Source organism: Mangifera indica, chromosome 15 (genome assembly GCF_011075055.1).
Source record: "Mangifera indica cultivar Alphonso chromosome 15, CATAS_Mindica_2.1, whole genome shotgun sequence".
NCBI classification, from domain to species: Eukaryota; Viridiplantae; Streptophyta; class Magnoliopsida; order Sapindales; family Anacardiaceae; genus Mangifera; species Mangifera indica.
Window position 1 is genome coordinate 7,156,717 of NC_058151.1, and position 17,236 is coordinate 7,173,952.

Below are 17,236 nucleotides of genomic sequence, written 5' to 3' on the forward strand. Positions count from 1 at the left end.
GCCAAATCAAGTGGTAAATTCAGTTATCCCATTTGGTGTAAAATTCTTAACTTAAGACTTTGTACATGACAACAGAATTACTTTCACCACCTTTTGGAGTTAAAATTTTATATATACCAAATTAGTTTCATAATCGAGATTTTACATGACTCACATGTGTGTCAAGTGGTAAATAACGTAATCCTCTCTTGGCAAAAAATTCTTATGCTTACTCCCCTAAACGAGCTAAGAAAAATCCCTCCACCACTTGAAAGCATAAAAGGATTACATTTACCCCCTGACTTAGGTGAAATCAGGTTGATTTTATGAGTTTTTTATGAATAGATATGTCAAGTGAACTTTACAATAACCCCTTATATTTTTGGCATAAATGTTTACAGTTACGTCTCCACATACGGTAATTTAGTTTTATACTCAAGAAATTTTACTTAGATTACTCTTGTTACACTTTTTAGGCAACCGATAAAATCCAACTAACACGTACCCATTTTTGTTAAATTTATGCAAAACAATTGTAAAGTAATAGAGTTAATCAACATAATAACGATAAACAATCATTATATAAAAATGTATACATACTTCAATTTCTGAGTTATCTTCTTAATATTTGAATTGAATGTAATGCTCTTTCTTGTTTTATTTTATTTTATATTTTCAGTGTAAGATATTACAAATGAGAGTTAGAGACTGATAAAGGCGAAAGCTTAAATTAGGGTTTTTGTTAACACTTTGACAGAATTCAGACTATTTTATTTTAGTTGGAAGATTAAGGAAGGATAAGGGCAAAATGATATTTGATTAATTATTAATTGGCTTTATTGGTATAAGATAAAGAGTTGTTTGTTATAATTGTATCAACCCAAACCTTGACCCTTGACCCTTAATGTACATAGTCTGAGACTGAGAGAAAACTCATGAACATTGATTTTCAATTCAGGATGTGATATATAAGAATTCGTAGAGTACTTTTTCGATGCAAATAACCATACTATTACAAATTATAATTAGAGTAAATTATTAATTAGAACTCTATGACAGGATCTGACAATCATCTCATCCTCTTTTCATTAAAACAAAACACAACCTCAAAGCTGAAAAAAAACATTGAACAAGACAGACAGACAAAAAAAGATACCTATGCCAATTCCACCCTGATTAAATGTGATGATATCTGGTACAGTTGAACCTATGTTACATATTTCATTCTGATTCTAACAATAAACATTTCTCAGATTATTTGTTTTACAATACAACACCTAAAACAACATTTTTCATGTTATAACTACACATGGACATGGACATGGACATGGACATGGAACCTATAAAAAATACAGTGTGTATATAAATATATATATATATATATATAGCTCCCAATGGCCTTCAACACTAAATATATTCTATTCATATCACAGCACCTAAACCCATAAGCTCTTAGCTAACCCCAATGTAACCTACTCTGTTCACTCCCGTGGACGTGCCAGCCAGAGGGAACTGAGAGCCCTAAGCCTAGAGAAATAGTCATTTATTGCAAGCAGGGCACGAGCTGATTGCCGAGTCGTTAATATATGATGCATTTGTTGTAATGTTTGCTGACGTAGACTATCTGCCTGGTAATGCCCACAAAAAAAACTATTTTAAATGATACTTGTCCAAAGGGCATAAATAATATAGGGAAATATGCATAACTCATTAGACATGCCACACTATAATCTGAAAGAATTTTGAACATAAAATGATTTCAATGCATCTATCACACAAGGAAAGCAGAATAGTGAATTACTGGACTCTTTTGATCTAAGGATTTCTCCAAATACAGGACAGAAAAATGATTACCTGACGTAAGAACCCTTCAAGAGTTCCTAGCTTTCCCATTGCCATGGCCATCTGACCCATGTAGTTTGCCACATTTCCAGATGATCCTGATGGGCTGGGAGAGCCATTGGCGAGAGTCTCTGCCAGAGAATGCTGCAATGCATCCATCCCCTGTGAAAGGGCATCTTCAGCCTGTTGGGATGATTGCTGCAAGCTATACATGGCCACCAACTGCTGCTCAGTTAGAGGCTCCAATTGGTTCACAAGAAGCTGCAACAGAATTGATCCAGTTTATAAAACAAATCACAAAAATAAACCAATGTAATGTATAAAAAGAATCATTACAAAATGAGGTTGGATTAAAACAGTGGGTTGCAAACGTTGCACTTTTAGCTACAATTTTCAGACCAAAATTTGCCAAAACTTTGACAAAAATATTAATCAATTGAAAAGAAAAATGGCAACAATTGTATGTTTCTTGGGAATTTTAAAAATTCCAGTCAAAGCAATATTAATACCTGATTTAACTCTTCACTACAAGTCATGTTGAGAAAATTTTGACAGAGAGAAGTTAGGGAGCATGTTTTGAGGAGCAAACAAGGATGTTTATACAGATGAATTTGAAGATAAGCGTTTGACAGCTTAAGAATTCTTTTCTTTTATAAAAAGAACCTTTAAAATGAACACTATGAGCATTTTTGGGAGAAGGATGCCAACAAAAGAGATTAGTCATAGAGAGTAACAGTGTCAAGTATCACTGACGATAACATGAACCTAAGGCCTTCAAACATGCTGGAAAATGAAGTCAGAATTCCTGTCCATTATTAGCTTGTTGAATGGGCAGCATTTGATCATCTCATTGGAAATGTCTCTATATATATTTTAGTAAGAATACCCAGAAATTTAATGCAAAACTTGTGAACATAATATTATATTTCAGCTCTACTGTTCTCTCTCATATACTGCATGTAGATCAAAAGCCACATTTTTTTTTTTTGACACAGATAAATCTCTAGACTCCAAAGCACATAAAAAGAATAAAAAAGCAAAACAAATATAATAATTTAACAAATCCAAGGATCTAAATGTAAGATCCATTAGTAAACTTTTTAATACTATGTTTGGTTACTAGAGAACCTACACATTTTGTAATTACGAACTTAATAATATATTCCAAGAATCACAAAGTTCTCATAAGGCCTTAAAATGGACTAAATGTCTTCACTAAAAACCTATCATGGAGTCAACCTAGAACAAGAACCCTAAACCAACCCAAACCAGTTAAAAGTTGAATCTTCAATGTTTATACATATACACTGGCTCATCATAAAATTCTTCCTTGTAAGCATATGCCAAGGAAAACTAAAAATCTATTATTGAATTGAGCAGAAACTGTAAAGCAATATAGTCAGGACAGCTAATAAATAAGATTGGTTTCTTCATCACAAAAATGAGCAGTAGAAGTCTAAACAAAGTCATGAAGTACTGAAATACTGTGCAATAACTTATGTTCCTTAAATATGTATTGATATTGGAAAATTACTCAATTAAGTTAAAATGTACAGTTTTTTAAGACTGACAGAAGGATCTCACTTGGTGGAGTTGTGCCTCTCCTCCAAACCCCCTCAAAAAACATGTTACTTTATTCATTTATAAGAACAGCTGCAAGACACCAGAAATCATAATGGAGCTGGGACACACACACCTTAAGGAGCTCAGATGATCGGAACCCACCAATCCACATAAAACACCTTTCTGCTGGTGTCTTCCACATTCCAGACAAGATGTGGAAGACATCAGCTTTCGCAGCAATGCCCTTGAGTCTGTAAATGTCATCAAAATGTGCTGTAACATTGTCAACAATAGTGCAGAGTTCAGCATCACCAGCATGAGAATTGACTGCAGCTCTCAACTCATTGATCTGCCTGTTGTGCTCTTCCAGCCACCGTACATATTCAACATCAAACGCCATGGCACCTATAATTCAACCAACCAATCAGTTTAAAATTGGAAGATCTGATTTGAAGAAAAAAATCTAGGCATCAAATATTACCCAGCAATCAAGGGAGCAAACACTAAAAACACAAAACACTACACTAATTTATTTTATCCACCGTGTCAGTGACAACATCCAAATGAAGACACTATAGAGAAATGTCACCATAGAGTTTCCACAGTACAGATATCCAACAACATGCCCATATATCAAAAACTGTTAACGTGTTCAGGTCCCAACAACAGCCGACTGTTAAGTCCATGTGTTACTATTCATTTAAAAATCTAAAGCTCCCCAACGTCTAGTAACCGGGAGACTAGGATTGAAGGAACAACACAACTACATAATGACTCTTGCTATTGTTGAAATTCCTAATATCTCTCCATACCTTCTGTCATTATAGAGAATATTTCCCCTTTATTCTCTAAAATATCTCCTATCATTATTGATGGGAACCTAATTACAAAGGTCTACCACCGCAGGCCCAAAGGGAAAAATCCAGTAGGCAGCCCAGGAGGTGAGGATGTTAGCCCAGTTGAGAGCAAAGTTAAAGACCAAGGGACTGAGGGCAGGATGGAGAATTCACTAGTGCAGCTGAAGTTAGTTGAAGTTTCCTGCCAGCATTCAGAAAAGAGTCCAGTGGTGGGGCCTAGCGACAGTTAGGAGGCTGCCCTTACAAAGGAAAAATGAAGGCATTAGGGGATCATCACAGAAAAGTTTGTTGCTACTGGAAGAGAAATAGGGAGAGGGCTGGCTCTTGAAACCCAGCAGAGTTATTGTCATCTATAATTGTTTTGTTATTTGCTTGTGTGGAACTTTGTTTATTTTGTTGAACTCTTGGTTATGGATTTGTCATCTTACAGAAATCATCTCTATTATATGGATTTGGAATGAATTAATTATCAAATCTGCTCTATATAAACTTCTACGGAAATGTTCATTTATGACAGACGGAACGCTCATGAGAATGATTATGAAACTGTGGATATCTTATTTTTTGTTGCCATAAGTGAATCCTAAGAAGTTGATGAATGTGTTGAGGTAGGCAAGAAACTGGAACATTGAATCTGTAGGAAGGAGCCGTACTTAGAACCAGCTGGAGGAGTTGCTGAGAGCTGCTGGAACCACCAGTTCAGAAGTCAATTAGCCACACTCACAGGTTTGCAACAAATTGGTATCAGAGCCGACGAGTCGGGTAATAGTAACAACAAGAATGGAAAGGAGAGTTGAGGAATTAGAGAAGCATTACAAGGACTTGGCGGAGAAAGTGGCGACAATAGATGAGAAGTTAGGGCAAGCTGATGCTCAATCAACTTCAAGGCTTGAAAAAATAGATGGAAATTTGTATGAAATACAACAACTACTGATAAAGAATAACAAAGGGAAAGAAACTGAAACAATGCCGACACCCATGATGGGTCCTTCACAAGCGCCACCTCCACCGGAGACATGCGTTGTTACGGGAGATAATTTTGACCAGGCCATTCCACCACCGCTGCCCTTATTTCCTGGAGCTGGAGTAGTTTATGGGGAGGGTTCCAGAAACAACTATAGGCCACACCTTGGACATGCAAATCATTGGAATCGACGGGAGCATTATCGCAGGAGGATGGAACTTCCTTTGTTTAACGAAGAAAACCCATGGGGTTGGATCGCCAAGGCTGAGCAATATTTCCAGATGAACGGTATGGATGAAAGGGAACGTTTGCCGACGGTGATCCTTTGTTTCGAAGGCGAGGCTTTGAGCTGGTGGCAATTTAAGGAGTTAGGGCAACCGTTCAGAGAATGGAGGGAGTTGAAGGAGGAGTTACTTATCCGTTTCGAGTCAACGCAGAACTGTACGCCCTATGAACAAATCATTCTTCATCGACAGATAGGAACAATGGCGGAGTACTGAGCACGCTTTGAACAATTGGTGGCCATGTTGCCGGCGGTGTCCATTGATTGGTTGAAGGGCGCCTTCATTGTTGGGTTGAACCCCCGCATTCACGCCGAATTGCGGCTATTAGCACCAACGGACCTCCAATCGTTAATGCAGATGGCGGTAGACGTAGAACAACGCGATTGGGCATTATATGGCATGGGAGGGAACTCCGGTAAAGCTGAAGCTATCCACTTCCACCCGGGTCAAGTCAATTCTTCTCTCAGTGCACCACCGGGTTACTTTTCGCACCTACCCTTTACAGGCCCAACATCACACAGCCCTAACCACACCCAAAACCCACAGCTTGATTGGGCTGAACCAACCCTTTCACACCTAAACCCAGCCAGTATACCTACAGCCCAAGCCCACTGTCAATACCCAGCTTACAACCCACCTCCGACCCAGGCCGCTCCTTTACCCAATCTTACAAACCCCACCCGATCTGCTTACCCAGCCAAATCCATAGCCCAGACCCATATCCCTTATTCAAATCACTTCCAAACCCAAACTCCTTCACCAAATATCACCCACCCTACTCCCTCAACCACCAATTTTAAACCGCCGACAAACGCAACCTCCCATTCAGCGTCGTCCTTATCTACCGACCAACCAAAACCACCCTCCCCTGGTTCCGACCATTCAAACTTATTAACTCTTCCACCAACCACGCATCCCTCACCCATTTCAAGTAGGTGGCCACCTCCGCCTTCTTTTCCCCGTCGACTTTCTCAACCGAAAATCCAAGCCAAGATCGCTCAGGGTCTTTGCTTCAAGTGCGGTGACAAGTACAACTCCACCCATCAATGTTGATTCCGACAGCTTCGACTGATGCTTTGTGAAGAGGGTGAAGCAAAGTCGATAGAGCCAACGAAAGAAGCACCAGAGGCTCAGCAGCAGGTTGGGCAGGCTATTGAGTTATCTAGATACGCAGTGACAGGTATTGGTCGACTCTGACGCCACTCACAGTTTTCTCTCTCAACAATTAGTCACTAACTTAGCTCTTCCGGTCTAATGAAAGGCGTTCTCAATCACTGTAGGTAACAGACAGAGCATCAAGGGAGGCGACATATGTAGGGCAGTTAAATTACACTTGGGCTCCATTTATTTCCTTCAGGATTTCTATGCGTTTCAGCTTGGTAATGTGGATGTAATTCTTGGAATGGATTGGTTGTCTACGTTAGGAATTGTCCACAGTGATTGGCAATCATTAACTATGTGGTTTGATTGGAATGGCCAACAAGTGTCTCTGTCCCCCTTCATTAATTACTAGAGAAACTTCATTCCGTGGGTTCTGTAAAACCTTAAAAAACTGCCACCTTGTCCATTGGATTAAACTAACTCGGATTGTGGTTGAGAAAGACAGGCCAAAACAGCCAGAAATTGCTACAGTGTTGCAACGCTTCCAACACTTGTTTGAAGAGCCTTTCGGCCTCCCATCGCATCGGGCACATGATCATGCTATTTGGTTAATTCAGGGGGCCATTCCACCAAGCATTCGGCCTTATCGTTACCCTCATCATCAAAAAAATGAGGTAGAGAAACAGGTCTAAGACATGTTAAATGCTGACATCATCCATCCAAGTATTAGTCCGTTCTCTAGCTCGGTTCTACTGGTTTAGAAAAAAGATGGTGGTTGGCGCTTTTGTGTTGATTACAAGGCTTTCAACAAGCTCACGATGCCAGATAAGTTCCTTATTCTAGTTATTGATGAATTATTAGATGAATTATCTGGGGTTATTGTTTTTAACAAATTAGATTTAAAATCTGGATACCATAAGATTCGAATTGTTGATAGTGATGTTGAAAAGACGGCTTTTCGGACCCACAATGGTTATTACGAATTCTTAGTGATGCCATTTGGGTTGTCCAATGCCCCGGCCACTTTTCAAGCCTTGATAAATATGGTCTTCCGTGACTACTTGCGTTGTTTTATATTAGTATTCTTTGATGATATCTTAATTTACAGTCGAGACTTTGCAGATCACATTGAGCACTTGGATACAGCTTTGACATTGCTTTCTGAATACCAATTGGTTTTAAATAGAAAAAAACACTCCTTTGCCGTATCACAACTTGAATATTTGGGCCACATTATTTCATCTTCGAGTGTTGCTGCAGATCCCAAAAAAACTCAGTGTATGGTTGATTGGCCACGCCCTAAAGATATTAGTGAACTTTGTGGATTTTTGGGTTTCACAAGGTATTACCGTCGATTCGTTCGCAATTATGGGCGAATCGCCGCTCCCCTCACTCACCTTTTGAAAAAGAATTCCTTTAATTGGACAGAGAAAGCCACACAAGCATTTGAGTCACTAAAAACGGCCATGACTACGGTTTCGGTGTTGGCAATGCTTGATTTTACTCAACCCTTTATTGTGGAGACAGATGCATCGGCTAAGGGTATTGGGGCAGTTCTCGTGCAAGGGGGCCGTCCTATTTCATTCATGAGTCAGGCTTTATCACCAAGGAATCAAGCAAAATCTATATATCAGCGGGAGTTAATGGCAATAGTCCTAGCCTTACAAAAATGGGGACATTATCTATTGGGTAGGCACTTCATAGTCCGCACTAACCAGAAAAGCTTCAAACATTTAATGGAGCAAACAATTGTGAGTGGTGACCAACAGCGTTGGATAATGAAATTGTTGGGTTTTGATTTTGAGATACAGTATCGACCGGGGGTTGAAAATAAAGCTGCAGAGGCCCTTTCCAGACTACCTACTAGCATTGATCTTATCCTTATTTAGAAAAGGTTCACTACTATATAATGTACAGTTTACCTATCGAACTAACCCTTTTTTTCATATATTATATTTGTCTTCTTGTTTGGACCCATTTTTGAGAAAAACACTAGAACTTGCACCATATACAAGTATACAAGCATACAATTGAATTATTTGTATTTGCACATCTACTAACACAAACATAATTCCATCAACATCAGTTTGATTAAGTTAAATTTAAAGGGACATGAAATAATTCATTTTCCATTTTATTTTCTTGATAGCAACAAAAGGGACATTGACATGATTCGTTACATCACCATGACACCTACAAGATAATCCCTCCTAGCATTATCCAAGATAATGTATTAGGCATTCATAATCAATAAAATAAAATAAAGTACTATGCAGAAGTGATACACATAACAACATCCATAAATCAAATCAGATCACATGTAATCTTACTATATATTGCGCCTATGAAACATGGATTTTTATCTAGGGTAATTATTAACCATTCATAGATCTGAATACTGCTTTATGGATCCCATACAACATAGTGCATACCCAATTGCAAGCCACAAGACATAATTAGTGAGATCAACTTTCACTACTATAACCAACAAACTATAAATGATAGTTGAGATAAATAGTTTTATATACCATTTCCACTCATTGAATGAGATTGATCTCCTGAACTTGAAATAAATATACCCTGCAGTGACAATAATGGCTGAAATTAAACTAATGTGCATCTTGTCTAAAGGACATTGGAAAATGATAAAAATCTTTGAGATAGTTCTCTGTGGTACAAGCCAAACCTGTTGGCGTGCTCGTTGCAGCTCTTGCTCAAGTTGAGTCAGCTTTAGTCGACTACTCTCTAGTTGTTGTACATATGCCTAGTTTTTTGTAAGAGGAAAAAAAAAAAGAAGGAAACAATTTAATAGAGGCCTATGCAAAAATAATACCACATATTGTAAAGAGAACCAACAATAAAATAAATAAATAAATTCTCTAACATCTATACATTTCATGTCCATATCTTGCACAATACGTAAGTCAAAAGTAGAACATGATAAAACTAATTTTAAAAGGAGCTACCTTTTTTCTTAACCGACTTTTTCTTGCAGCCTCACGATTTTGAGCAAGCCTACGTAATGTCTGCTAGACAACAATAGGATAGACATGGTCAAATTGAGTATCTAATCATCGACTTGAACTTATATTAATACAACCTTCTGATCTCCTAATTTTTCTTTTGACTTGTCACTCGAATCAGAGGCTGCAACCGCCATCAATTGACCCCTTTCAAACTGCAAATAGAAACACAAATATTAGTATCCACAAAGAACCAACAGTCAGATCCACTTGTAAGGAAGGTGATCATTTTTTAAATATATATTTTGAATTCAAATACCAACAAAATAAAAGCATAAGTTATTTCAAGTTGCAACATGAAGAGAGGAAGACAGACACGAGGCAGTTTTATTTAGAATAGTAAGAGAAATTAACTGCTTCCTGGAAATAACATATATTCAAACATGGAGGCAAGCGGGGTCACCTGTTGATTTTTATCTTCTGTATCATCAGTTGAGGTATCCGTTCTAGGACTGGCTTCTGCCATATTGGACTCTCCCCAATTCTTTGGATGACCACTACGTACAGAAACCAAATTTGACTGCAGTTCTTTTGGTAGTGATAGTAACTGAGACCCCACAATAGCAGCAAACAGATTAAAATCTGAGGTTGCAAGTGTGTAAAATCCAGACAAATACACGTGCACGCATGAGCACACACACTCACAGAGAGAGAGAAAGAGAGACTAACTTTAAATTTTGTAAGTTTTTGAAAAATATAAAATTAGTGTAGGGAAGCCCAAGGTTCACCTTATTCACAGAGCCAAACTGGTCATCAGTGTCTACTGCCTGACTACTTGACTTAATTTGATAAAGTACATTACCTAGAAAATTGTAAAATCAATGAGTACAAAAATATAGACAATCAATAAAAGGAAATTGCAGCCTCCACCTATAATATTAACAACCAAAAAGTGAACATAGCAATTGAATAAGCAACCACAACAAATTGCTATAAAACCTTAATGAAAGATAAAGCAAAAAAGAAAAAAGTTCCTACATACTTCTGCTAAGGTTAACAGCATCCTCTATGCATAGTCCGAGTGATTGCTCAAGCGTTCCACAGTCTGGAATTTCAGATTGAACTGTATTTGCTTCTTTGCCCCTGCAGATCAAAATTAATAAGGTCCCTAAGTAACTGAATGGACAAATGCATTACAGAAAATGAACATGATGGAGTAGGAGCATGTACTAGACAGGAATTAAATCCCTAATTCACTTTAAAACAAAAAATAAATCAATAATGTTACTCAACTCATATAATGGCATAATTGCACATTTCCTCAATAATGGCAAAAAGAAATACGCAATGTTAAGTTAATACTTAATAGATGACAACCAACTAGAGAAGTAGATTACATGAAGTTCCCTCTTTCCTAATCTGATCTCCAACAGCTTAAAAAATAAAATATTCATGCTACAGCCCATTCCCCATTCTCTGCATGGAAATCAATCCCAAAGACATACATTCTACTTATGAAAGCATCACTTAAAGACAGTAAAACAAGATTCCCATCTTATGAGACGACTATTCAGAGATTCGACAAAGTGAATATACAAGAAGAATTTTTAAAAGTAAAATATTAACTCTAGTACTGGTTCCTAGAAAATTCAAATTATAATGGTGGAATCTCCTGAGAAAAAAGAAACGAATTTGACTACCATCCCCATACAAACAATTCTCACATAAAACTGAAAATACTATTATACTCCTTTAAGAAGCACATAATTAACATAATCAAGTTAGCCAGACAGAAAACCTTCTAGTAACGTCATGAAAAAGTAAAAAACTAATAAAAAAGACAGGCAAAAACAAAAGCTTTAGAAAAGTGACACAGAAGATAGAATTTACATTTGATTAGAAGTTGGAACTGGAGGACCGTAGCTGGGCATCCTGTTCACGCCTTTATTATAAATTGGAGCTCCGATATTTACTGTTCTACGCCCCATGAATAAACCATCTTCACCAAAACTTTACACAACAAAAAACAATAACCCAAAGACACCCCACAATACCTTATCGAACTAACCCAAAAAATTATACCAACAAAGTTTACAAATCAAATATAACAACCAAATCACAGACACAAAGTAAGCAGCTTTTGATTGTAAGAAATCATCAAAACACCAAACAAAAAACAAGAAGTACCCTATAAACCTAGAGGCACAAGTTGTATTAGTAACGTTTTCTCACAATAAATTTGGAAGGAAAGAAAGAGTAATTCAGTAAAAATAAAGTGAACTTAGAACACTGAATTTACCAAAATTAAGCTGAAATTGAGAGAAGAGCCCAGGAAAAAAAAACCTAAGAAGCAAGAGCAGCTGTTTGAAGATAAATATTGAACCTTTTTGACTTTTTTTTGGGGTGTTTTATCGATTGATTAAGAGTCGTTGGTGATTCTTCTTATAGATGGGTGTACAAGAAAGGAAAATAATTTTTTATTTTTTATGTAATGTTGTGTTGCTAGAAACAAGTATGAATTCATTAGAGTAAACCGAAAAAAATAATAATAATAATAAATTAAAATAAATACTGCCCACCTTTGAATTTTGAGATTCTTTTTCAGAAGTAATTTATCTTTGAGAGAGGAAAGAGTGATTCTAAATAATAAAAATTTATTATGTATAATAACAATTTTAATTAAAAAAATATATACTTTCGTATAATTATTCATTATTTTTATTTTTAATTTATAAAAATCTTATTATTATTATATTTTTAAAAGCCACCCACCGTTTTGTTTTCTATTTTCTGTCATTCAAAGTGCATTTAGACTGAATTACAAAAAATACCTCCAATTTGTTTTCACTAATAACATTAACATAAAAAGTTTTATTTATTTTACATGGGAAAACATAAATTGTTAACAAAAAGGAATCACAGTAAATTAAAGGAATTTTTATTGAAATAAACAATTGGAAATAAATATCTTCCGATAATAATAATAATAATATCATCTATATTGTTGAATTAATTTTTAAATAATTTATTCTCTCAGAAATGTTAAATTCTGATGAATAAAATTTAGTTATATTATTGGTCAAAAGAATAACAAGAAAGAACAAAAATTAGGTGCTGATTTTAATACAAGGTTTAAAAAGTTTGTTTGAATTTTAATAGAAGTAGTTTTTACTTATTTATTTAGTTAAAAATGATGAGAAAGGGATGTCAACCTCACTAGGGTTAGGTGACGGCTCGCAATTCAATCATCCCGCCGCCACTATTTCCCTCTATCTATTCCATTCTTTATACAACTTGATTTGGTCTCTCCTAATAAAATCAATTATATTAATTAAATAAATTTTATAATTAATTTTTTTATTATTATATTAAATAAATTAAATATTAAATATTTTAAATATTATAAAATAAAATTTTTATTTTTATTTTTTATACATAAAAATTCCTTAATTTTTACTAATCCTATTTTGAAAGGTTTTAAGCATATATTTTTCTTTAATTCATTTTTCACAATATTATAATTAAAAAATCAATAATGTATTTTAACATTCACCAATGACATCCCAAGCAATTTTATTTTTTATTTGATTATAACATTATTAATCATTACTTTTTTATTGACTCATGGAATCGAAAATAAACTTGTGATAGGTTTATTGAATGTTGTCGTAAATAAACTCGATGATTTGAATCTCAAGTTAAATAATCTCGATAGGAAACTAAATTATACTATTTATCGTATATTTTTAATGAACCGAGAGCCAAGTAAGATTGGCGAATCAATCACAAAGGTTAGTTCTGATTTACAGAGAATCATTACTCTGGAACGTATGTTAACTACTCTTTTAAATAGATAACTATGAAACTCTGGTCAAGAACCTTGGCTTTGATGCTATTGTCATTAAGATAGGAAATTATCGTATGTCATTGACTTTGAGTGACATAAAGTAAGTACACCTATTGAGAGATATACTGAAGAAGAGTTTAAGAGGTGGACAATAGACCTTTGTAATAGGAATCCAAATATCCGAAAAGACGATTTGAAGTGGCTAGGAGTTAAGAGACTACTAGACGTGATTCATCTAGCCTTAAGGCAAGGTGCTACGTAGATTTTACAATTCGTTACTAGTAGGATAATTATTGAAACACACGAATTAGAATTTCGGAACAAAAGGGTCAATAAAGTTGCAACTATAATTGGATATTGGTACAGTGAATCACAAAACCTAGAAGAACTAGGGACAACAGCTAACCTATATCCAAACTGAGGATAACATAGCAAACGAAGAAACTCTAAAGCAGTTTGTTATTAGTCTACAAAATAAATATCCTAGTTTGCCACCAAGGTGTGCAAATTTTGTAGCTTAAAAGTCCCGAGGTGATTAGGAGAAGACTGAAAACTTGTATCTAAAGGCTATAAAAGAGGAATACTTCGTTTCGAATAAAGAAGGGAAACAAAAGGTAGAAGGACTTTCAAAAATCACTCTTTTGGATGTTGAAAGAATTAGCAAATATTACGAAGAGAAGTTAAAAAACAAAGGAAAACTTCTAAAAAGGGGAAATCGAAAAGGATTTCTCTATGTCTTAAAATGGATGATTTAGAAAATCTAATCTCTAATCTCAAGGAATCTGAGATTAAAGATGATCCTTTAGAAGAAATGAAAAATCTTTTTTTAACATTCTTTCGAGGGATTTCTTAGCGAAATCGCAAAACCTGAATATACACCCAGGACTTATCCTGCAAAAATTAAGTTAGAATTTACACTAAGACTTACACCAAGAATGGTGGAAATATCATCTAGTGAAAGTTTTCTAAACATAGATTGTGTAAACAATGTAGCAGATACAATCGGAGTTTGAAAAACTGTAAACTAGGTCCATATCCAAAATAAATCATTTGACCTAGGACAAACTTATTGTTTCTTTTGGTCTACATTGCAGGAAGCTTTTGGATGAGTTCAGAAGCCAATACCAATATCTTAGACATGGTAAAGGACTTAAAAAGTCACAAAGGAATATTTGCACTGTTCAAGGACATGCTCTTAAGGGAATTTAGTAGGATATCTATATCCAATAAAAACCTTATAGAGGTGGTAACTTTAGAAGATTTAACAAAGCTTCGGCTTTGAGATGTGTTAATATGAAAATTTCGTCTGTGAATATAGACGATATTTTATCAGTTACCTGGAGGTACATAGGAGGCCATAAAAAAACACCTTCTTCACAAAGTTGCCCAATAGATAGGATAAAGTAGCTAATGAGGCTTACAAGCTACCCCTAGAAAAGAATCAAGTTGTTGATTCTTTAGGAGGAAGAATTGAAGTTGTAAGGCAACTCATGAGAACAAGGTGTCTAAATGCTAAGCTAGACAAAGAAGCTATAACGCTTAACTTCAATGACACTTATTGCTACAATTTTGAGGGAGTCTCAGGGTAATATGATTGTAATAAACTAGTTAAAACTTAAAATAGGAACACTTATAGGAGAAGAAATAATTTCTTCAAGAAAGACAAATTTAAGTCTAAACACTTTTGAACTATAAGGAAGGAACTTGTTTATAATAAATCAAGACTTCCAGATCATGGAAGGTTTATTAGAAAAACAAGGAAAACTTCACTAACAGTGAAGGAACAAGGAGCTAAAAGGCATTATGCTACTTGCCCCTCAAGTAAAAACACAAAAGATTGCAATTGGTGCTAGATTTGTGGTAGTAAATATCACTATGCAGACAAGTGTTCAAATAAAACCAAAAAGAAAGCTAGTGTGAAGCTACTAAATGTAGATCTAAAAACTAGAACTTCTGAATACGAGCTTGTGTTTGGCTATGAGGTTTGCTTGGATGACAAATCAGTATACGAACTGATTTCAAAATACTCTAAAGAATCAAAGGAAAACTCATCTAGTAACTCTGACAAGGAATACTCATTAAGATTTGATAAGGAATCATTAACTCTCCATTAGCTAAACATATTTATGAATAGAGCAGAAAATTTGAATGAGTCTTCTAATCTTTTCAATGATGCTGAGGAACTTATATCATTAGATAATGAGGTAATTTCTAACTCAGTAATTAGTTCTTCTATGAGTTATGAGGATACAACGATAAACCCAAATGAATAAGCTCTTCCAAAGCTTTCATCCTCTCATGTCTTTGGAAGAACTTCACGATGGATATTTAAGGCTCAAGGACTTGAGGACATACATGAAAAGCCTATAAAGGTAGCCTTAACTCAATCAAATGAAGGAGAAATCATTATATCGAATGATGAATGACTACTAAAGGCATGTGAACTTATCAAACAGGCAAGAAACAAGTATCACTACATGGGTTATTCCATGGAAAAATGAAAGTTCCTATTCAGGTTACCTCACTAGATAGGCGATGGACCATTTTTAGTAAAGCTTTAGTTTGAGGTTTTCATGCCAATTTGGCTTTAGAGGATTCTTATGGTACTATTTAACCAGGATATATGGTCAGCTTTAAGGATCCAAACCTAAAAAGGATAATGGTTCTTAAAGTTTGTACATCTAGATTGGAAGATCTTTAACAATTCAGTAATGAAATAGTTATCCAATAGAAGATGATATACAAATTGATGAATTCTGTTAATCTTATATCAATTGATGATATACAATATAAGATGATATACAAATACTGAAGTGCATAGCCTAGGATCTAACTCTATAATTCCAACAAACCTAATAATGATTAATCCTTGACAGTTAACTTGGCCAAGGAATTGGGTTTTAACTTTCACTCTGCAATCTAACGTGATAGACATGGAAATAAACCCTGGAATTATAATAGAGGAAATATGTGATCGGGTTGATATAACTTTTCCTACTCCTAAAAATTCGATTTCTAAAAGGAGGATAAGAAAAGATACTAGACCTAATGCACCACGGATCAATATACTAGAAAAGAAAAGAACCAATTACTCAAATACAAAAAGTCAATCAAGGAACTCTTTTTGTAAGGGGATAATTGGCTATAAATATGTTCAGATACTAGTCTATTAATATGAAACTTCATCTACGTGAATGATAATGAATCACAAAATTCACTATCATACATTGTTATGTGGAACAATAGATACTTGTATCACTATAGAACTAGAATTTCTAGAATATGAGTTGTATACCTTAGATATTTTGGTAGATATAAGAGCGACAAAATACAGAGCAAGAAAACATTGTTTTTCATAGGAATTATGGAAACAACTTGATCAACCTATCATGAATACCATCGCAAATGGAAGACAAAGTGTAATTACGAAGTGTGTCCAAAACAGAACCATACTTTTAAACAAGAAGAAATTTACTCTAAGAGAAGTGTTGTTATTAAACTATTTAAAAGTTGATTTCATTCTTGAAAACTCATTTTTGTGTAGACAAGCAGAAGTGAGGTCCTTTATCCAAGATAATGATTATATTGTTCTTGGAGGACATGAGATCTTAATTCTTGCAAAGTTAGAGGTTTCTAAAGTTTGAGATGGCTTTAAGCCTAAAAAATTAAGGGCAGAAATGAATCACATTATATTTTCCTAGAAACCTAAGGAAAATTAGTGGACAGGTAGTTTTGAGCAAGAAAAGGAAAATAAAATGACTTGTAATTTGATCTTTCAAAAGTTTTCACCTAGTAATCACAAAACTCAGATCGCACAAGGTAGATCATAGGAGGAA

The 17,236-nt window shown here is 35.1% G+C and overlaps 1 protein-coding gene across 5 annotated transcripts; it reads right to left on the reverse strand.

Moving 5' to 3' along the window:
• Window positions 1–1,116: 1,116 nt before the first annotated feature.
• On the reverse strand, window positions 1,117–12,001 carry LOC123198425 (transcription factor TGAL1-like). Of its 5 annotated transcripts, none has more exons than XM_044613134.1 (12): window positions 11,853–11,979; window positions 11,444–11,563; window positions 10,596–10,696; window positions 10,342–10,415; window positions 10,017–10,160; window positions 9,691–9,768; window positions 9,557–9,616; window positions 9,277–9,354; window positions 9,119–9,170; window positions 3,518–3,789; window positions 1,834–2,082; window positions 1,117–1,607 (listed from the first exon to the last, which is right to left on the reverse strand). In XM_044613134.1, exons 2-12 carry the CDS (start codon window positions 11,539–11,541, stop codon window positions 1,461–1,463), a joined length of 1,353 nt encoding a protein of 450 aa, XP_044469069.1. In that variant the 5' UTR covers window positions 11,542–11,563; window positions 11,853–11,979; the 3' UTR covers window positions 1,117–1,460. The 5 variants fall into 5 exon arrangements, with proteins under 5 accessions (XP_044469069.1, XP_044469070.1, XP_044469071.1 ...); XM_044613135.1 differs by having other exon boundaries at window positions 11,444–11,530; window positions 11,853–11,977; XM_044613136.1 differs by having other exon boundaries at window positions 11,444–11,525; window positions 11,853–11,975.
• Window positions 12,002–17,236: the final 5,235 nt, after the last annotated feature.